Here is a 23,373-nt window from a genome sequence, read left to right as displayed (position 1 = left end):
GCAGTTGATGCACACTCCAAGTGGCCGGAGGTAATAAAGATGTCCTCCACCACCACGGAAAAAACCATCACAGTATTAAGGACCATATTTGCCAGGAATGGGCTGCCGGAACAGATATGTTCTGATAATGGACCGCAATTTGTGTCCGAAGAATTCAGAAAATTCTTAAAGAACAATGGGGTAAAGCACTACACGTCCGCCCCATACCATCCCGCCACCAATGGATTGGCTGAAAGGTTTGTCCAGACCTTTAAGAAGGCCATAAAGGCCATGGGTAATGAAGACATAAAACTTCAGCACAAGGTGGATAACTTCTTATTTGCATATAGGAATGCGACACATATGGTTACAAACCAAACTCCCGCCATGATGTTCTACAATAGAAACCTAAGATGCCGGCTGGATTTGGTCAAGCCCAACCTCCGAAGGGACGTGGAGAACCGGCAGTTTCAGGGCATGAATGAAAGGCCAACTAGGGCCTTCCAGATAGGCCAACCGGTTTTGGCCCGGGACTACCGTACCGAGAAATGGCAGCCTGGAACTATCTGCACACGACTAGGACCACTGATGTATACCGTGGACATCGGAGAAAGCATAATAAGGCGCCATACTGACCAAATCATCAAGTCATCCGAAAAGGGACAACCTACACCACCACGCTATACATCTAACGATGAAGTAGAGATACCCATATCTACCTCCGATCCGGTGATACTGGAACCCGATGAACCCGACACTGGCCTTCAAGCCGAATCAGCCTTGCCAGAAGAACCTACTACACCACCAGAAACTACTACACCCCCGAGGCGTTATCCGGACCGAGTCAGGAAGCCTCCTGAGAGACTAACTTATAATTAATTAATACAGCAATGTATATTATTTTGCGTATAACATGTAATTAATAATTACTTAAAATATGATGTACTAGTTAGCTAGAAGGGGAGGAATTGTGGTGTATGTGTCTTTAAGAGCCCCAGGTGTGCGTAATGCCGGTAATTGCCACTTGGGCTATATAAGCCTGTGTATTGTGTATATCCTTTAGAACCCCCCCCAGACTTGCTTAGTAAATACCTATGAACCAACTCCTGTCTTCAGTGTCTTTATCTACACACGGACACTACAAGGGGGAGAAAATTGGTTTGGTGGGGGAGGGGAGAATCTATGTTGTGGCATCATTCAAACCAATCTACCACATAACACTAATTTCAGATGATCATACTTGCGATGACTCAGTTAGAGTTTGACCAAGTTTCCATTTACCTTGTCATCTTTTGTAGTTGGTTGCAGCAATTTCCCTTCAACATTCAAAGGGACGGTAGTTCCTTAGCCAAGGTCATCCGTTCCAAAAATCGACCTAGACATTTCTTGACGGAAGGAATCTTCATGATGTTTGTGTAGGGAACCACTAGAAGTTACATTACATTAAAGTCATTATAGTTCAAATGGTAATCCACAAGGCTGCCTGCTCATTTCAGCCGAAAAATTGGAAGAACATAATGGCAGTTTACAGAAACCTCCATAGGATGCAGTCATTATAAGGGCTTTGGTCATTATAAGGGCTTCATTGTTCATCAAATCAAGACTGTGTCTACTGGAATGTCTTGGAGAGCTTCAAATCAGCTTATACGAGTCCTTCATTAGCAAGCCCACAAATGAAAAGTAACCTTCAATCCAGTGATTATTAAAAAAAACATGAAATCTGATAGTAATTATGAAATTAAATGATTGGCTCCTTCTTGAGAGTTCATCCAAGAGATGCAGGAATTTAAAAACAATTATATAGGTGATCCAGTTTCCTCTTATTTAAGCGAAGGTCTCTGCATATGTCATACAGTGGTCATAAAGTTCAGCACTCTGTCCTCAAATCAGGTAAAACCACTGACAAAATATCCTTATATCAAAGGGCAACAATGAAGTAAAAAGTGCAGTTTTTTTCCTGTTAAAGTGCATGGATGAGGTAAACTAATTTCATTGAGTTTTTGCACTGGCTCAGACAGGAACCATTCTTCCCTGCATCTGTTGCATCTGGGCCCTCATTCCCTGGACACTGCTCAGGATCTTGCTCTGATGCACCATTGTTGTGATTCCAATTCGGGCCAGGTCACTATGGCAACAAATAACAGAGGAAAAAAGTCAGAACATGTCAAAAACATATGTACTATTCCTAAAACAGAAGACACCTGGATATCCCAATTCTCCCCAAGCAAATCGGGTCCATGGGTCCACCACCATATTTTTTCATTTAGAGCTTCAGTGACGATAGTCTTTAAAATTACCACCAGGGATTTTGTACTGTTAGACATTGTTGGGAATTGTGACAAACTTGCAAGTAAGCTTACTCTCATAACATTCTTTAATCCCAAGGCACTGGATTTTCTGCCCAATCATACTCAATAAGTAGAAAATTCAGTCTATATACTCAGATTCAGCAGCATGAGTACCAGAAGTAACTGAAGGCAGAATGGCTATTCTCCTCACCTTACCTCAGCAATTTAAGTGCCACCTTCAGCTTGTCAGGCCACTCATTGATTCTGGGGAAGGAGGGATTGGAAATACCTTACGCTAGATAACTAACATGGTTGCAGCACAATTGAAATCAGGTCAGTATATTTCAAGTGAAACTTTGAGCTGAGGTGTCAGCCTTGGCTCAGTGGTAGTACTCTTGCCTCTGCACCCCCACTCTTGCGTACTTGAGCACATAATCGCGGCTGACACTTCAGTGCAGTACTGAGAGAGTGTTGCGTTGTTAGAAGTGCTGTCTTTCAGATGTGATGTTAAACCAAGGCCCCATCTATCCTCTCAGGTGGATGTAAAAGATCCCATGGCAGTAATTGAATAAGAGCAAGAGATTCTTCCAACTAATACCACCAAAAACAAATTAATTGGTAATTTATCGCATTGCTGTTTGTGTGACCTTGCTGTGTGCAAATTGACTGCCACATTTGCCTACATTACAAGAGTGACTTCACTTCAAAAAGTAACTTCTTTGGATGTGAAGTGTTTTGGGATGAAAGGAGCTATATAAATGCAAGCTCTTTGCTTCTCATCAAGCTGAGGGATATTACTGCCAGGGAATGGAACATTCTCATTTCTAATGACTAGTGTTAGGACTAAATACTTCCCGATTAGGTATTGAACAACTAGATACAGAAATATGTCCTTTTTACTCTGTTCAAAACTCAGAAAAGCATGCACACCAGCCACCTTTATGGCCTTTGAGTGAGATTGTCCATGAGCATCAAATTAGGGTAGTTTGTGCTCTGTACCTATACCCTCTATGAACTGGGTTAAGGCTGCCCAAATGTATTTAGTGTAGGATCTTTACAGCCAACATTCAGAGGCCTTGCTATTTTATTAATCTGAACTGGATTCAAACACGCACCCAAATGCTGTAACCTTGACCACACAATCACACGTGCTACTCTTATTTGTATGCATACAGAAGGAGAGGGTTAAATGGGCACTCTAATGTGAACAAAATTGTATGTGGATATTCACAGGTGTGATCTAAGCTACGTAAATTTTATGTATAACACGTTTGCCAGTGTTTAGGTTGTTGCAATTCAAAATTTACTGAAACTCTGATGGCAAGTACACATGCAATTCATTCAGATCTTTATATAACATCTCGGTACTTACTCTTGGTTCATCTGTACCACTGCCTCAAGGGAGGTGTATCCTGCTGCTGTAAAGTTATCTTTGTATCTGTCCATCTTAATCATTTGAAGCCAATCACCAACGGAACCCAAAGCAGAGAAGTCAGGTGTGCCTGGGTCTAGCAATGCAGTGGAGGGTCTGCGTTTAAAAAAAAAAACATCTTAAGCAAAAATAGTTTAGGGAAGTACATTAGTTTTCAGTATTTATCTATAATCTATACTATAGGGGATGTGTGAGTATGTGGCAGTAATGGACCCTATGGAACAAATTGCTGGCTCGGGCAGTGAGTATTGATTTGCTGCATACCTTCTTGAGTGTGTTCCACCATGTGCCTAGGTCTATGGGTAGTAGTTCTGTAATGTATATACCTTTAAGGGGGGGAACTATCTTTTACAGCTCATGTATACTGCAGTACCGGCAGTGACCACACCTGTATATAGCACTGAGTAGTAATCTGTACAGATCAGTTCCTGTGTGAGCCACGTTGAGTAAACACCTGTTTGTACCGTTCTCCTGCAGTCTGTGTCTTATTATACACAGACACAACATTGGCGACAAGGCAAGTTCGAACCTACCTGCAACTCTGCATCACCTCCCGGGGATTTGTTCCTGGAGATCAGTGGATTGGAGGTCAAGGCCAGAGACTCGGGCGTCGACCACGGGCAACCGCCCAGTCATCCAGCAGAGACTCGAGAATTGCGGGGGAGGCTGTCGAGAGCCAGGCTTGGCTTTCCAGTCGAGGTGGTCCAGCGAAACGGGCTGGCAACAGGTAGTGCGCAGACCCTTCCCGGACAGCGGCGGGCTAGAGCCCGACCGAGCGGCACAGCAAAGGGCCGAGCAGCGTAGACGGGGGAGGGAGAGAGAGGGCAGAGCGCACAGGGCGCAGCCGGTGTTCAGGGGCTGAGCAGCGTCGAAGAGAGGGAGAGAGAGACGCGCAGAAACCCGCGAGGCGCCGCCATTGTCACGAGGACCACTGAGAGCAGTGCTGGCAGCAGCGCAGGAGAAGTGCGTGAAACCTACAGGGCACCGCCATTGCCACGAGAACCGCCAGGAGCGGCGTTGGCAGCAGCGGGGGAGGAAGGAAAGCGCGGGAGACGCCATTTTAAACCACACCCAAAATGCCGAAGAGTGGCAGTATCACCGCATTTGACAATGAAGTCGGATTGGACTACATATGTCGAACGAATAGAGGTATTCTCCAAGGCAAATGAGGTGTCAGATGACAAGAAAGCGTCGGTATTGTTAAATTTAATGGGTGCAAAGACGTATGGTTTATTACGAAATCTAGTAACCCCAACGAAGCCAATGGAAAAGAGTTTTGAAGACATAGTAACGATACTACAGGAACATTTAAACCCCACACCGCTGCTGATAGCAGAAAGATTCAAGTTTCACAAACGGAACCAGCATAAGGATGAAAGCAACGCTGATTATTTAACAGAACTGCGCAAACTATCGAAACACTGCCAGTTTGGAGCGGGACTTGCAGATACCTTAAGGGACAAGTTTGTGTGTGGGCTTCCAAGTGAAGGAACCCAGAAACGGCTTTTATCTGAAAAGGACCTTACGCTGGAAAAGGCTTTCAGCATTGCGGTATCATATGAAGCAGCAGCAGGGGCGCTGCAGAGATACAACAGGGACCGCAAGAATATGGCACAAACAAAATGTCATATGGAACAGAGAAGTGCTATTGCTGCGGCAGAGCAACACACGACCAGAATGATTGCTGGTTCAAAGACAAAGTGTGCAGACAGTGTGGAAAAGTAGGACACATAGCATGATTCTGTAGGTCGGGCAAGAAAACCAGCAATAAGAAACCTACAAAAGAAAAAGTACAAGAAGGTACATAAGATGACGGAGAATAGTTCAGACGAACAAAAGAGTGATAACGACTGCGAAAGCAGGGAACTGAGTTGTCTGAAACTACATAATGTGATCAAAACGGGGGATCACCGAACCATTTGGGTCACTCTCAAGATAGCAGGAGTCCAGGTAAAGATGGAATTGGACACAGGATCAGCCCTAACAGTCATAAACCGACGGGACTACGAGCAGCTATTCTCACATATACCCTTGAGAGACACAAAAATTATTTTGAAGATGAACACGGGGCAAAAAGTCTACCCCAAAGGAAAAATAAGGGTGACCGTTATATATAACGGTAAGGAAACACCAAAACTAGACCTGTATGTATTGCAAGATGGAGGACCACCATTACTGGGACGTGAATGGATCTGGAAAATACAACTGGATTGGCATTCCATACAGGCACTGACTGTGGCTGACAAAAAGGATGACGACGTCACACCTGGGCGACTGTCAAAGACCCTAACTGATGCGAAAGAAGTGTTCCAGCAAGGACTCGGAACACTAAAAGGCATGACAGCGACGATTAAAATTGAAGAAAACGCAAGCCCAAAATTTTTTAATGCCAGACCGGTACCTTATGCGATCCGCCCAGCCGTCGAAGCAGAGCTGGAGAGTCTGGAATGTTCAGGTGTACTGTCCAAGGTAGACCGGAGTGAGTGGGCTACACCCATCGTCCCTGTGATGAAAAAGTCGTTGAGCAGCACGCCTGGGGAACCAAGGCAGGTTCGCATCTGTGGGGACTTTAAGGTAACAGTGAACCCGGCCCTTCACACCGTACAATATCCACTTCCGCGGATTGAAGATATTTTCGCCTCGCTATCTGGAGGGAAACGCTTCACTAAGATTGATCTGGCCCAGGCGTATCTGCAAATGGAGGTAGAAGAAGCATCAAAATAATACCTCACAATCAACACCCATAAAGGTCTCTACCAATACAACCGGCTGGTATTCGGGGTAGCATCAGCTCCGGCTATTTGGCAGAGGGCAATGGAACAAGTCCTGCAAGGGATCCCAGGGACCCAGTGTTATTTGGACGACATCCTGGTCACGGGCGAAAATGACAGTGATCACCATGCCAACCTGGAGCAGGTGCTCACTAGATTGCAGGAATATGGGCTCCGAGCTAACTGCCCCAAATGCGAGTTTTTTAGAAAACAGATCTCGTATTGTGGCCACGTTATCGATAAAGAGGGGTTACATAAGTCCCCAGAGAAGATTGAGGCAGTAGTCAAGGCTCCAGCACCGGAAAATGTGTCACAACTGAGGTCGTTCCTCGGGCTGGTAAACTACTACCATAAGTTCTTGCCAAATTTGTCTACAATACTACACCCACTGAACACCCTATTGCAAACTGGGCTGCCATGGAAGTGGAGTGACGAATGTAGACGAGCTTTCCAGAAGAGCAAAACACTAATCACATCGAAAGAGGTATTGGCCCATTACAACCCAGCATTACCAATTCGGTTGGCATGTGATGCGTCACCCTACGGCATTGGAGCGGTGCTGTCGCACAAATTCTCGGACGGCTCAGAGAGGCCAACAGCCTTTGCGTCACGATCACTAACCTCAGCCGAGCATAACTACGCCCAGATTGACAGGGAGGCCCTCAGCCTAGTGTGGGGAGTGAAAAAGTTCAATCACTATCTGCACGGGCAGAAATTCACCTTGCTGACTGATCACCAGCCTCTTGTCTCCATTTTTAATCCGAAGAAGGGCGTTCCGGTGATGACTGCGCAACGACTACAAAGATGGTCACTTTTTCTAGGGGCGCACCACTATGAGATTGAATATAAGGGCACGAAACAGCATGGAAATGCTGATGGGCTATCACGCCTGCCACTGCCTACTGCGGAGGAAGCACCAGCAGTGGATCCTGTCGAAATATTCCATTCGACTATAGTTGAATACCTACCGGTAACTAACGCTTGTATCGAAAAGGAAACCCGAAATGACCCGACACTGTCTCGGGTATATGATTTGACGGTGAAGGGATGGCCAGCACATGGCGACTCACTGTTGCCAGCATTCTCGACAAGGAGAGAACAGCTGTCAGTGTGTCGGGGGACCTTGATGTGTGGATCCCGAGTGGTAATTCCCTTCAAGTTAAGGGATAGAGTGCTCAATGAGCTTCATGAGGGTCATGTGGGAGGGGTAAAAATGAAAAACCTAGCCAGGGCTTATGTTTGGTGGCCGGGAATCGATAAACAAATCGAGGACCTGACCAAGAGCTGCTCAGGATGCCAGAAAGTCCAAAATGCACCACCACAGGCCCCTCTACACCCATGGGAGTGGCCCTCATCTCCATGGCAATGGGTGCATATTGATTTTGCTGGTCCATTCATGGACTCAATGTTTTTAATAGCCGTGGATGCACACTCGAAATGGCCTGAGGTCATCAAAATGTCCTCCACCACCACGGAGAAAACTATTGCAGTCCTACGGACCATTTTTGCCAGGAATGGCTTGCCAGAACAGATTTGCTCCGACAACGGACCACAGTTTGTGTCCGAAGAGTTCCAGAGGTTCTTGAAAAAGAATGGGGTAAGGCATTACACATCCGCCCCGTATCATCCAGCCACAAATGGATTGGCTGAGAGGTTCGTACAAACCTTTAAGAAGGCAATAAAGGCTATGTACAATGACAACATTCCGCTGCAGCACAAGGTGGACAATTTCCTGTTCGCCTACCGGAATGCGACACATGCAGTCACCAACCAGGCCCCAGCCATGATGTTCTTTAACCGAAGGTTAAGATCTCGCCTGGATTTGCTCAGACCAAAAGTACGAAGAGATGTTGAGAGTAAGCAATTCCAGCACATCCATGAGAAGCCAACAAGGAGCTTCAATGTAGGGCAACCAGTCTTGGCCCGCGACTACCGAATAGAAAAGTGGCAGCCAGGAACGATATGCACACGGCAGGGCCCACTAATGTACACAATGGACGTTGGGGAGAGCATCGTGAGACGCCATGCTGACCAGTTCCTAGAGTCACAGGAACAAGTCAACCCCATGCCTCGCCCATATGTACCTGGTGATGAACCCAACGTACAGGTCGCATCTACCCCAGAAACAGTAGCATTGGAAGCTGATGAACCAACCGACGACAGGGGGCCAGAATCGCCTCCGCACCAAGAGCAAGACACTCGGGAATGGCACTATCCAGAAAGGATCAGGAAGCCTCCCCAAAGACTGAATATATAAATAGACTATTTTCAGCTAATGTTGCATGTTAAAAGTGTTAATTGTAATTAGTTTGATATTTAATTGTTAAATGAGTGTTATGGTGCTGTTAATCTAAAAGGGGAGGAATTGTAATGTATATACCTTTAAGGGGGGAACTATCTTTTACAGCTCATGTATACTGCAGTACCGGCAGTGACCACACCTGTATATAGCACTGAGTCGTAATCTGTACAGATCAGGTCCCGTGTGAGCCATGTTGAGTAAACACCTGTTTGTACCATTCTCCTGCAGTCTGTGTCTTATTATACACGGACACAACAAGTTCTTTCTGCCTGGTGTGTGTGTAGGACTTTGTAAGTTGATAAGTCGAGGCCCAGGAGTGGCGCAGCGTGGACCAGCAGCGGGGTTGGGAGGACCACACTGCAGCTTATGAAACCCAGGCAGAGAGGACCTGCGGGAAGGAGGGAGGAGGACAGTAGGAGTATGTTTGTGTGTCTGTGCTAGCACGATGTAGCAGAGCCTGGTCTCCAATCACCTTGGATCCCCTTGCCATTGGACCAAGACCTTGCTCTGTCAAGCCCGTGTGGTAGCTGGTGTGCAAAGGCCACCCCACATTAAAAGAATTCATGCACAGGCATCTTCCACCCTTTAAAATGAAGTTCGGGACCTGGAACGTCAGGACCCTCATGGACAACCCCAACAGCGACAGAGACTGTAGGTCCGCATTGGACTCAGCAGTCACCTAAGAACTCATTTTTAGTGTGGAAGCAAGTCATCCTTGGTTCCGAGGGATTGCCTAAGAAGAGACCTTCAAAAGAGAGTTGGACCAGTTCTAGGTGGGATACTAAGTAAATCAGCATCAATATGGTCTCCTGGACAAGTTTTGATCAGTTAAGGGTGTTGGAGAGGAATTTTCCTTATTTTTTTTCCCTCCTTAAATTGGCTGTGGGTTTTTTTTTTTTTTTAATTCCCCACTCCTAGGAGATTGCAGGGCTGATGGTGGGTGGGGGTGTTGTGAATCATGGTGCTTAAGGCATCATGACCGTGTAGGGCGGGCTTGATGAACCAGCTGGTCTTTACCTATCCATCACTTTTGTAAGTTAGTACCAGTCCTATAATCATGGTTATTTGCTGGGTCCTGTTCTATGAATTGAACTACACCCTTGCATATTTCTTCCTGACATTGTTATCAATGATTTGAATATCAAAGAAAATAGCAGAAAACATGCTGTAATTTTATAACAATGCATTCTATAAAATTAATGTTATCTGACACTCACTGCCAATTGTTTTGTGATGACAACAAAGGATCAGGTCAGAAGACAAAAAGATGGTGGAAGCCATGAAGGTATGGACAATGCAAACCACAGCAGGCTATGGAGCAACTGGAGTATTAAACGTCAATATACTAAAAGGCCCCAATATTTTCTCTATATGCATCATGAAAGACTTTGGGGGTGAATTTCAACTTCAGTGCAGGCTCAAAACAGGCGGCAGCAGATCGGCTGCCCATTATAGACCCTGCTTGATTTTCCTTTCCATTGAAGTCAGTGGAATCAGGTGGGGGTTATAACGGGCGGCCCATCCGCCATCACCCATTTTGCACCTCTGCCGAAGTTAAATTTCACCCCCATTCTTTTAGATTATGTGCTGAAGCCAAAATCCAGAAATTGTAATATCAGCATTAGAATGTATTATATTGAGTGATTTAGTCATACTTATGATTCACTGAAAATCTGTGATTTACAATAACTATACCAGAAAGTAGATTTTAGCAAACATGCTTATGACACGTAATAAAATTATTATAATATTAACTGTTTAATCCATAATCACAACAGGCACCTTCCCATATACTCCTAACTGTAGACATACTTTAAATGGTTATGTGGAAAGAAAAATAAATTTACTTATGCTTCTATTGATGATATTCTGTCATGTTTAGTGTCTGGAAGCAGAAATGCAGGAATTCTAAGGCGAAAGTCGATTCAGTTGAATAATGTACTGTGATATTAAATATTTATTATCTGTACTCAAGAGTTGGGATTTAGGGCAAGCTTACAGGTTTAAGTATTTGACTGGATAACTTCTTCAGTCTTTCTGAATAATTAACTTGCATCATGTGGACGCATGTAGGACCTCTGCCCTGCCACAATTAAATCAGTTTGAAGGAAGATGTGCCAGCTAATGGCCCCAAGGTGGTTGTTACCTGTTCAAATCATGTAAAGGTCAATAATAGCCTCAGCGAGCTAGTAATGATATGTAACTGCAATGCAACATGACAGTGTCAGCAAGAACAGTCTGCCTCGTGACATCTCTCACTGTGCATTTGTGTACTGTAAGGACATCCATCAAAATCCGAATTGATAATTACCCCAATCATTTCATTTGGTACAAAATACATTCAAGTGATAATGCCTAGTAAAACATTAATACAAGGCAAACAACAGTTCCAGTACTAATAAAATGCTGAAGCTTTTTTGAAATTGTTGAATTAATTCTGGATAAGCAGAATTATCAATATTGTAACATTTTATGAATTAAGGATTTAATTTAAGGGTATCTGAAGGATTGAGGGGCTTGAGAGAGTGAGTGAGAGAGAGGTTAAGCTCACAATAGGTTAGTGGCTGTAGGAATGAAAATTACTGGTAATCTTACATCAGTCCCATGACTAAACATTTTGATTTATTAGAAATAGTCCAATTTAAAAAATAAGCAACACACAATGGTAATCCCAATGTACACAGCTGTTGTACAAATGATTTGCAGAGAGGGATTTTAAATCTACTTCTGTACTCAAGTATACCTGCAACATGTGACACTATCCAAAGCTTCTTAAATACTCACCTTGTACTCTCGCTCATTGCTGTTCTTTTCAGGCTGCTTGGGTTTCGAATCAGTTTGTCCAGCATATTTACAATCTGCACAAATTTGGGTCTGTCATTGCGCTCTTTTTGCCAACAGTCCAGCATTAACTGGTGGAGGGAGACTGGGCAGTCCATGGGAGGAGGTAATCGGTAACCTTCCTCAATCGCTTTAATCACCTGCAATAATGGGTATGATTTAGATCCAACTTTCCCACATTACAGTCAAGTTCTTGGATTTTAACTGAGACTAATTTCATATGAAAACAATTTATCAGATGTCAAGTTACCTACTTGCAATTTAAAATACTTTGTTCTCTATTTCTCCTGTTTTCCCTACTTTCCTGAAGGCAATGACACATAATGTAATATGTCTTCATGAGCATTAACAGATCAGCAGCTCACCCAAGTACATGAGAGCATAGACCAGGAGGCTCAAGCGGCTGTTCCACTGTGGGGGAAATGAAGGCCTCAAAGCCAAGCCTGAACTTGTCCACTGATATGCACAGGCATGCATTTTCCAACAAGAGTCACTGGACAGCAATCAGGAGTAAGAACAACCACAACTACTTGCATTTAAATAGTGTCTTTTTTTGTGGAAAAATGTCCCAAGATGTAATCAGACAAAAATGGACACTAAGCCAAAGAAGGGAATATTAGGTGGGGTGACTAAAAGTTTGGTCATGAGGTGGGTTTTAAGGAGGGTATTGAAGGAAGAAGGGGAGGTGGAGAGGCAGAGATTTAAGTAGGCAATTCCAGAGTGTAGGGCCTAGACGGCTGAAGGCCTGGCTGCCAGTGGTGGGGCAAAAAAAGTGGGAATGCACAGGAGGCCAGAGTTGGAGGAACACAGAGTTCTCGGAGGGTTGTAGAGCTGGAGGAGGTTTACTCGCAGGGTTGTAGAGCTGGAGGAAGTTAAAGAGATAGGAAGGAATGAGGCCATGAAGGGATTTAAACACGAGAAATTGAATTTTAAATTTGAGGCAGAGTTCTCTTCACCCCTCCCAGCCCAGGGACACGGAGCCAAATGCAGCATCCCCTTCATCACTGCGATCTACTAGCTCAGCACAGACCAGTGATCAACGTTGGGTCTTTCCTGTTCTGTGTAGCTTAATACCATGCCATGCAGTCCATTTACCCACTCAATCATTGAAATAGGAAAAACTATTTCCATTGGTCTATGAGTCAGTAACGAGGCGACTTAAATTTAAGAGATTAGGAGGCAAGTTTCGTTACGAAGCATGTCGTTAGGACATGGCATGCCCTACTAGTAACAGTGGTGGAAGCAGAATCCACAATAGCTTTCAAAGGGAAGTGGATACATTTTTGAAAAAGAAAATATTTAAAGTTAACGGTTTTGGGAAAAGGGTATGGGAATGGGCCTAAGTGGATAGCCTTTCCAGAAAGCTGGTGGATGCACAATGGGCCAAATGGCCTCCTTCTGTGCTGTAAATTTCTGTGAAGGGAGGCTGCTATTTTAAAAGATTACAATTGAAGAAAAACAATTGATCAGTGTTAAGCTCTTTTAAGCATTTAAATTCATGGACTACTGGGTCACAAAATAAACAGTGGGATCATGTGAAATAAACTTACATCCTGATTGGACATATCCCAGTACGGCCGTTCTCCATATGACATTACTTCCCACATAACGATCCCATAACTCCAAACATCACTTGCTGAGGTAAACTTGCGGTAAGCAATTGCTTCAGGTGCTGTCCATCTAATTGGGATCTTGCCACCCTGTAAACGAGAGTTCAGTTATCAGTTAGGAGGAAAAAGTTCACAGTTCTGCCTGTGGACTCTGATCATCTTACAGTGGCTTCCAGTAGTAATTTCTAACTGATAAACGCCAAGTATGTGTTGCCATACCCGTGTGGTGTAAGCTGCCTCTGGGTCATCTTCGAGAACTCGGGACATGCCAAAGTCTGAAACTTTGCAGACTAAATTACTGTTCACTAGAATGTTCCGTGCAGCTAAGTCTCGGTGCACGTAGCTCATATCAGAGAGATACTTCATTCCCGAACCAATTCCTCGCAGCATTCCCACCAGCTGAATCACTGTAAACTGGCCATCATTCTTCTGTAAACAATACAAATCACATTCACTTTTGACATACAATGCAGCAAACTACCAATTAAGATCCTACATTTTGGAAAGTGGCTGTTTCTGAAAAATGCACTTTCTTCGGAGTCTGATGGATGACTTACCCTGAGGAATGCATCCAAAGATCCATTTTCCATGTATTCAGTTATGATCATTACTGGTTTACCTAGAGTTTCAAACACAAACAGAATTACTTGCCAAACTCTTCCATTAATGAGATGAAAATGAGATATAGAGAATTACACTAGCTGTACCTTCATTCATCTTGAGAGATCTAATTTAATTAAAAATGCCAAAATCTATGCCCTAGATGCATAGTAGTCTGGATGATTTATTGAACAACACGTTAGACACCATCTGTCAGATTAACCCTTACTAGCCATATATTTACAAGGTCTTGTGTAATTTGGAGAATGTCTCCAGGGTTTAGTTGCCTGAAGAAGCTCAGCTTTCCATTCTTTACTTTACCCTGACTCCAGGGATCATAATTGCACCTCTTTAGGACATGACGTGTTGCCAAATTGATTTTACAAGACCCCTTTGAAGCTGTATCTATTCACTGGGACCGTTTTTCACTTTGTAGCGTGGGTGATAAACGGCTGGTTGTGGATCGGGAGGAATATCGGGCAGGAGGCATACCAGACGGCGAATCCGTGACGGTCAATGTACCACCCACGCCAAAAGGGAAAATAATCCCCAAGCACTGATGAATAGATTGAATTGCAAACTTTTAGGTGCCAGCAATTTTGATCTATGCCCACTTGCCGAGCCAAACTGCTTACATTCAAATGTGATGTTGAACATTATACACATGCATATAGTTCCTGATACCTTATTGAAGATAATTCTTTTTAAATACACTATTTAAAAAAATATCTCCCCCCTGCCCCACAACTCCAAATTTCTCTCCTCTTCTGACATCTGACTCATTTTGGGGTATGGTTCAATAGGCACCAGCAGCCCCCCAGCACCTCCTCTAAATGGCCATTGTTCATGTGTGAGAGCAGCCAGTGTGTGTCGACAGGCTATTTGACTATGAGAGGCATCACCGACAAACGTAACCCCGTCCACGCCTGATGCTCACAGACCTGCACTTGTTCAGCAGAAATCACTGGATGGCAACTGGAACCAGGAACCCTGACTGAATTAGCTCCCCCTCTCCAGTTCAAGGGTGCTAAGACCCACTGGAATATTCCCCACTACCACCCCAGCTAAGGCAGCAGAGATCAAGGATTGAACCTGAAACCTCCTTGGTCTATATGGCTCGGTACCACAGCAGACTCTTGATCCCAATTACAAATGTTATCATAGGAATTCCCAAGAAAAGATTTACGTTACTCGGACAAATAATCCACAAGTCGTAGATTTTCTTCAGGGCAGTGGAAAAAAAAGGTGATTACACATTGCAGCCTGGCACATAGTCCGAGCTATGCAGACCAAGTTGGTATTCAAATCAGGAACAAAAGTTGCTGAAGCGACAGCTTGGAATCAAGTTTGAAAACAATGTTCGACACTTCATTTGCATTTTCATTTTTGTTTACTAAATATTGTCATTCATCGTACCTATCAAAACCCAGACAGAAGCAGCTGAGATGAATGCTTTATTAAATGACAGTCATTAGAAAAGCGAGAGCTTAGGGAGACCGTGCTCATTACGGTTGGGCACTGCCTGCTGGGAATCGGGCAACAGGACACAATAGGTCAGCTTTCACATTTTGCAAATTTAAATGACAATTTTTTTTAATTTACTGCCAACTACTTATGCAAATGCATCATTTTCTGTTACAACTCCTCTGTAAACATAGCAGTAATGTTTAATTGTTGTAGGTTTTTCTGGTGAAGCTCAGTGTATCAGTCACTGGGGAAGAAAGGAATTCTCATGCAAGAATATTTATAACTTCTCATCCTCTCACGGGTGGGTAGCCTTAGGTATGGTTTACAAAAAAAAAGAATTGTTTTGCCGCTTAATATCAAATTCCTTGCCATCTGTTTTCACCTATCCTATGACACCCAGCCCAGTCTGTCACAGTTTCAAAAAATATCCTGGCCTACATAGACCTAGATATTAATTTCACTGCAAATCCTAGTACAAGCTGTCTAAGGATAGAATGTCAATTTACACCATAAACTCATTTAAATCTGCCACAAAGATTAATGACTTGTATTCCAGGGCTTCTCCCTTGTTATTTATCAATAGATGTCCCATCTGTCATTTTTAGATGAAGGCATGCAACTTATATGCTGAGTCCCATCACTGGACTTACATTTTGTAACTACCCCCTCCAGGTGGATGATGTTGGGGTGATCAAACTGGCCCATGATACTTGCTTCACTCAGGAAATCTCGCCTCTGTTTATCAGTGTAGCCAGCTTTCAGGGTCTTGATGGCAACGCAGATCTCTCTTTTGCCTGGCATTTTCAAGCGTCCACTACATACTTCGCCAAATTCACCTATGAAGAAGAATGGGGAACAAAATGTAAATATTTATCATAACAACCATAACTCAAATCCAGCCCAGACTAATGGGACAAAAGTATTTTATGTGGAATGAATTTGGGCAGTCTAATTCCAGTAGGGCATAGGCTCACATCCTAACTGGCCCTAATTTGGCATTAACTGGCAATCTCACTCAGAAAGGTTGCAAGATGGCTGACGTGAGAGACGGAAAAAATCCGACACGTGCATTGAGGTAGGCTCTTCCGAGATTAGCTGAGAGTGTTAGAGCAAAGGAAGCTTTACTCTCTATCTAAATGTGATCTACCTGACCTTGGGGTGTTCACGCCTAAGTGTGCTAAACTGAAGTTGGTCCATTCCCTAGCACTAACAGCCTCACATTGATGAGCACAACCTTCACAAGAAAGGCTTTAAAAAAAATCTTAACTCCAATCATAAATATACTTTCTAGTTCAAATGATATGTATAACCTATCTCAATAACTTACCTACGCCAATCACCCTTTCAATCTTTATACATGATGCATCGATTTCTTTGGCAAATTCTCGGACAGCTTGATTGGGATCCTCATAGGTGAAAGGATCGACATATGTCCTGACTCCTTCAAAATATACAAAAACATTTTTATTTTTTTTACCGCAATTTACTTATTTACTTTACCAACATAAAGGAGATACTTCCTGTTGTATACACAATAAACCGCCAAAACGTTGTTATTTTTGCACCATTTAAAAATATACAGCAAGGTCAACATTTTCCAGGCCATTGAAAGAGAAGACTCTCTCCTCCCTAATCTTCTCCTCTCTTCTCCCCTGCTCTCCTGAAAGTATTGACTCTTGCTGAAGAACAGTTACATAGGTGCCCATATCTCTAGTACCTCATTTCTCATGTGTGAGTCTAGATAGTGAATGCCAGCTAGCTATTCAACCACAGAAGGTTTATAGCAAGCCCAATCCTGTTCTCACGTGACATCTTGCAGCATGGGTAACTGGAAAACAATCTGGAACAGGAACCCTGGTTGATTATTGTTCAGGAGCCTGAGGCAAATTGTACTTCCCAAAGCTGCCCGGGCTGAGGTCAGCTAACTCAATACAGATCAGGGATCTTCTGGTCTATATGCTTTAGTGCTAGGCTGGTCAATGTTTTTACCCACTAAGATATTGTGGAGTGCGAGGAATGGTTTCTGGTCTCTATATTGAAAACATTCTTTCTGGTTTCTTTTCTTCTTTTATAATTTAACATTACCTGCTTTGTTAAATAGATGTTATATGTTACAAAGCAGATTTCTGCCTGATTACGCTTCTGTGAGGCACCTTGGGACATTTTTCTACAATAAAGGCACTATGTAAATGCAGGTTGTTGTTACAAAGCAGGCTTGAGAGTTGAACTGTTGCGATACCACTTTATGATTTTAATGGACATCAATAATGACATAAACTTGCCACCAAATTAGTATTGCAACAGAAGAAACCACTCGGATTGGAAGCAACACTCGTACAGCTCTCCTGACTGGACTGTCAAAAACAATGGGATGAATGTGCGTTAGTAATGTGTTGCTTTTGGTGTAACACAACAACCGAGAAACTGGCAAAAGCATGACACCCCAGGCCAGAGAGCAGAATTCGGTGTGTGCCGCCTGAGGAAACAAGCTGATCGCACAGACCGCTCCAAATTTCTCCTAACCTTAGAGTACTATTTGAATATAAATGAGTGTAACATGGTAGATGCAAGTGAGGTGTCACTAACTTTTATACTCTTTTAATTCAAATCCTGAGAAAATGGTGCCCGTGAGCCAGCTCCCAGTGTTTACGCTGCCAAGTCTGGCTCCCTTATCCGGCAGCAGACTCATAAATCCTGTTTTGTTGTGGGTTTACAACCTGCCATTGGGACAAGGAAGCTGGATTTAGCACCAGAAACAACAAGAGTCGGGTCGTGGACATTTCCCTGGAGTCCAAAATAAAACGACGCCAGTATAAAAGCAGCTATTGCCCAGTATGTTGCTGTTACCTCCTGTAGCAGAATTAGAACAAAGAGTTAATCTACAATAGAGTGGTGCTCTGTAATATCTTTAATATAAACTGCATAAATGCAAATAGGCTAATACATACCTTGTCCATTATGTAAATGTTTCTCCTCATCTGCTTCCTGCTTGGCTTTACTGTATTTTCTGCGCCTGCAGGAACAGGGAATAAAGCATGAAGATTAATGACAATGGGGGAAATTAAGAATTCAGGACCACCTGCTTAGCTAGGAATGCACCGTATCTTGCTGTTCAAACATTCAATTGTACCTTATTGCCTCATAATTACAGGTCTGGGTCTCACCCTCCCCCCAGTCCCTACCTGCATGATTGTCATCTGCTGAACTCTGCCTGGGGCATGACACTGCCGTGTATCATTAACCACTGAGAAAGCTAGAGAACTCATTAGCCAGTCATTGAGCAAGGGAAATGAATGCTAATAGCCAGTTGCAGACTTGGAAAATAAATTGACATTTGGAGATGGCTTACCTGACTAAGCCTAAATGGAATAAGGAAGCCTTTGTAATGGTTTGAATTATATAATTAGAAAGGTTTATGCGGAATGACAGGGCATAGGTAGAGAGTGCTTTGATAAGCAGCAGGGGTCAGAAAGGCCAGCAGGTCTGTAGGTGAGACATAGGGGGGCATTCTCTGCAGTGCAACACTAAAGGGCATTAACATGGTATTTGCGGATTCACTCAATGTGGCAGAGCTGTTGGGGTTTCAAGCTCCATCGCTTTGTTGTTGGTTCCATTATCATTCACAAAAGCAAAGATAATAAACAGAATAAAAGCTGCTGGGGGTGGGTAAATAGTTGGCTGATAACATTGCCAAGCCTCCCACTTTTATTTGCTCTGCTAAAACAAAAAAAAGTACCTTTGATTTGCCTTAATTACTGTAGCACGTTGATGAGCCATAAACACGAAGGTAGCAATGGGAACATAAATAAAAGTCACACCATCTAAGTGTGTTTTATTATAACCAGAATTAATTCTCTGTACATACCCTCCTAATGCAGTACATACAGGGCACCTCTCTCAAAGATAGTAGTTGATTCAAACTGCAGGAGCAGCTCCAAAGGCATCAGCAAGCTTTGATAGCTCACTCAACTGGGTGTGAGGGATATCACAATGAAGCCTCCAACAGGAATCAGTGGATAGCAATCAGGAGTGAGAAAACCCTGAGATCCCAAGGCCAGTTGGAATGGCCTACTCCTGCATTGGTTGTAAGTGGCTAATTCAACACAAGCTAGCAATTAAACCTGGAACCTTTTTGGTATGGTTAGCCAAATACCACACACATTGCTTTTTAAATTTGGATGCCACAGGAGACCATAGAATCATAAAATGATACAGCACAGAAGGAGCCCATTTGGCCCATCGTGCCTTTACCAGCTCTTTGAAAGAGCTATCTAATTAGTCTCACTCACCTGCCCTTTCCCCATAGCCCTGCAAATTTTTCCCCTTCAAGTATTTATCCAATTCCCTTTTTAAAGTTATTAAATCAACTTCCACCACCCTTTCAATGCATTTCAGATCATCATAAAACGCTTCGTTTAAAAAAAAATCTCACCTCGCCTCTGGTTCTTTTGCCAATTACGTTAAATCTGTATGCTCTGGTTAATGACCCTTTTGCCACTGGAAACAGTTTCTCTTTATTTACTCTATCAAAACCCTTCATGATGTTGAACACCTCTATTAAATCTCCCCTTAACCTTCTCTGCTCCAAGGAGAACATTTTAATTACTACCAATTGAAAAGGGCCAATTGTCCTGTCAACTGTTCTGTTAAAAAAACCTGAACTGACTCAAACAGATAGTAGAGGGGGTAATTTAACCCCCGCCCCCCCCCACACCCGGTGTGGAAGGGAATTAAGATGGTGGTGGGGTTCGAGTTACGTTCCTGTCCCCACCATTTGAACTAGCCTGATTTAAACAGCAAAGTCACATCCCAATGATATCATCGGAACACACACTCCATTTTAACTATGGGCCTGACTAAGTGCGGTCTCATTCAGTGCAGTCTCAAACTCGGTAGCTAAAGGTGCAGAGCAACCAGGCTCATGGCCACAGAAGGCCCAGGTAAGGAGTTACTCAATATGATATCACTAACTAGGCTTAATTACTACATCTAATCTACCAATGCACAAGGTGAGTTTTATTTATAGTTTAGATTCCCACCCAGGAAAGGCAAGGCCATTTGAAGTACCCCATTGCTGCGCTAAACTGGCTAACTCCACTCACCAGGGATTAAACTGGGACCTCCTTGGCATGTGTACTCTGTTTCTCTCTCCACGGATGCTGCCTGGCCTGCTGAGTTTTTCCAGCGGTTTTTTCGGATTTCCGGCATCCGCAGTATTTTGCTATTGTACTAGTATAACACTTGATGTATTTTACCCACTGATTTGTCAATTGGTACCAATATACTATAAGGAAAAAAATTGAATTATATCCGTATGGCTTAATGTCTAATACCCTTCTTGCATGATGCTTTTTTTCTTATTCATTGATGGGATATGGGCGTCGCTGGCTGGCTAGGCCTGCATTTAGTGCCCATCCCTAATTGCCCTTGAGAAGATGGTGGTGAGCCGCATTCTTGAACCGCTGCAGTCCATATGGTGTAGGTACACCCACAATGCTGTTAGGAAGGGAGTTCCAGGATTTTGGCCCAGCGACAGTGAAGGAACGGCGATACAGGTCCAAGTCAGGATGGTGTGTGGCTTGGAGGGGAACTTGTAGGTGGTGATGTTCCCATGCGTCTGCTGCCCTTGTCCTTCTAAGTGGTAGAGGTCGCAGGTTTGGAAGGTGCTGTTGAAGGAGCTTTGGCGAGTTGCTGCAGTGCATCTTGTAGATGGTACACACTGCAGCCACAGTGCGCCGGCGGTGGAGGGAGTGAATGTTGAAGGTGGTGGATGGAGTGCCAATCAAGCGGGCTGCTTTATCCTGAATGGTGTCGAGCTTCTTGAGTGTTGTTGGTGCTGCACTCATCCAGGCAAGTGGGGAGTATTCCATCACACTCCTGACTTGTGCCTTGTAGATGGTGGAAAGGCTTTGGGGAGTCAGGAGATGAGACACTCGCCGCAGAATTCCCAGCCTCTGGCCTGCTCTTGTAGCCACAGTATTTATATGGCTGGTCCAGTTCAGTTTCTGATCAATGGTAACCCCCAGGATGTTGATAGTGGGGGATTCAGCGATGGTAATGCCATTGAATGTCAAGGGGAGATGGTTAGAGTCTCGCTTGTTGGAGATGGTCATTGCCTGGCACTTGTGTGGTGCGAATGTTACTTGCCACTTGTCAGCCCAATATTAATCATCTTTAATATTTCCTACTTCTACCTGTGAACACCAGCACTTCACTCTACTATTATGCAGCTTAAGTTGCTCTTTTTGGGCAAAAATATAATTATACTGCTTGGTGGATTTTTTTAGGGTCAAGTGGAGATAGTATTAAAATTTTACATGCTCAGCATTACAATCTACTGAAATCGTAGTGATAAATCATAAATAATTTCAATTAATCCTTGAATCCTAATCTTCAATAATTTAAACATGAAAAACAGTCAACAAAAAAAGAACTAAGTTCACACATTTATTTTCATGCTCAGCTTTTTCAACATTTCATCCTGTGTAGTACCAGCCCATAGGACACCAGCACGTAATTTAAAAAAAAATTTGAAAGTAGCCTTGGTTTACCTCTAGAGTGTCGCTGTCTAATGCTATTACTTATTCCACTATTGACTTGTCCCACAGCCTTGCAAACATTTCCCATTTGTTTTTTCCTGGCTTATTCCAGATTAGTGCTGCTGTCAATTTTTGGGTTTCAACAGATTAGTTGGCTCACCAGTAGGTAAACAACACTGAAGTACTCTAAATACAAAGCAATCTTTAAAAGGCAAAGAGCTGAATTCAATTGATTTCTATCCTTGATTTATTGCAATCCACAAGCATGCTGTTATCACCAGATTTATGGTTCCTTTGCAGTAATATAAACAGTAGTTCACCTTTGAACAACAAATACACAAGATAACTGAACCCAGAACAAAAATTACTATCTGCACTGGCAAATTTGCCCCGGACTATTTGGTCCACCACCAGCTTTCCTTTGATATTTTTCTGTCTGATATGAAAAAATCAATGAGGCCAAAGGTTGACATTTCATTTTCTAAAAGTGATCCATTGAGAGCCAATCGCCAGATCCTGTTTATCAGCGACTGGAAATGACCGTATTTATAGCACAAAATTATCATCTTCTACACTCAATGAATCTCAATGCTCTTAGGTGGCGAGTCATAATTAGAATTCCAATGAATCATGTCATCAATCCTGTCTTAAATAATAAAGCCATCAATATGAATGGATGTGATATTAAGCCATCATGCTTGTCATTACTAGTTCCTATTACAGTGGCTTTTAATAAAGATGTCTCACTGAATTACGCTGTCAGTTACTTTTTGCTTTCTTTCCCAAAAAGAGCTTCAGCTTAGAATAGCTGTGTAAAATTACTATTCATGATACCATACTCCATATAATGGAATTTCCAAGAAGTTTCAAGGTTAACCACGTGATATACCTATCAATTCCTCCAATAAAAGGCGAAGAGTTACGAAGGTGACTAAAGGTTTTTATTGACTAAATAACAGAGCCCACTCTCGTGGGTGATCCGATCCAAGCAGGAGGAATACCAGCCAGTCGCTCACCTTTATACCTGGCCTGGTGGGTGGAGCCAAGGCAGAGTCGGCAGTGGTCATCCCAGGTATAGCAGTGTGGCAAGAGGCGACCTCGTACCGTGATACAATAGTGGTCAGTGATACAGTTATAACGAACAGTGGTGAACAGTGCTAACTACTAACAGTGATACGATAGTGAACATGGTTTACCACACCACGATGATATACAATCAGAGCCATAGCTTAGAAACGATATCTAATGCCAGTAACCTGCAGAGTATTTTGGAAATTTTAAGAGATCAATGTAAAATTGTGCTTTGTTTTTGAGATGGTTTCCTGGGTGTATGCAAAGAAGTAGATTTCTTTTGGTATAGTAAGGTGTAGGGAATAATGGGAGATCTAGAAAATGCTGAAGTCATGAGCATTTAGAAGAATCTTTGGTAACATTTTGAAATTTGCTATTAAAACTTCACACAACCTGGTGCATCCTGGGTGTAATATTTTTGTACTTTCCAATTTTCTTTGCTCCTTTTCTCACCTGAGGTATAGCACTAGAGG

General features: G+C 43.2%; 1 protein-coding gene across 1 annotated transcript in view; it reads right to left on the bottom strand.

The window, feature by feature from the left end:
• Window positions 1–23,373, bottom strand: part of LOC147115861 (ephrin type-A receptor 4) — a 164,539-nt gene that overhangs the window by 6,771 nt on the left and 134,395 nt on the right. The window contains exons 9-17 of the mRNA XM_085990491.1: window positions 18,239–18,303; window positions 16,618–16,731; window positions 15,941–16,126; window positions 13,781–13,842; window positions 13,443–13,652; window positions 13,164–13,313; window positions 11,557–11,753; window positions 3,640–3,795; window positions 1,261–2,104 (exon numbers count right to left, since the gene is read on the bottom strand). Of these exons, the coding sequence (XP_085846617.1) occupies window positions 1,990–2,104; window positions 3,640–3,795; window positions 11,557–11,753; window positions 13,164–13,313; window positions 13,443–13,652; window positions 13,781–13,842; window positions 15,941–16,126; window positions 16,618–16,731; window positions 18,239–18,303 (1,255 nt within the window). The 3' untranslated portion in view covers window positions 1,261–1,989. The remainder of the gene's footprint in view (window positions 1–1,260; window positions 2,105–3,639; window positions 3,796–11,556; window positions 11,754–13,163; window positions 13,314–13,442; window positions 13,653–13,780; window positions 13,843–15,940; window positions 16,127–16,617; window positions 16,732–18,238; window positions 18,304–23,373) is intronic.

This window comes from Somniosus microcephalus, chromosome 6 (assembly GCF_052327205.1).
Source record: "Somniosus microcephalus isolate GS21.2 chromosome 6, FLI_Smic_1.0, whole genome shotgun sequence".
Classification (NCBI taxonomy): Eukaryota; Metazoa; Chordata; class Chondrichthyes; order Squaliformes; family Somniosidae; genus Somniosus; species Somniosus microcephalus.
Note: the sequence above shows the minus strand (reverse complement) of the source record. Positions and strands in the feature narration are given on the sequence as shown.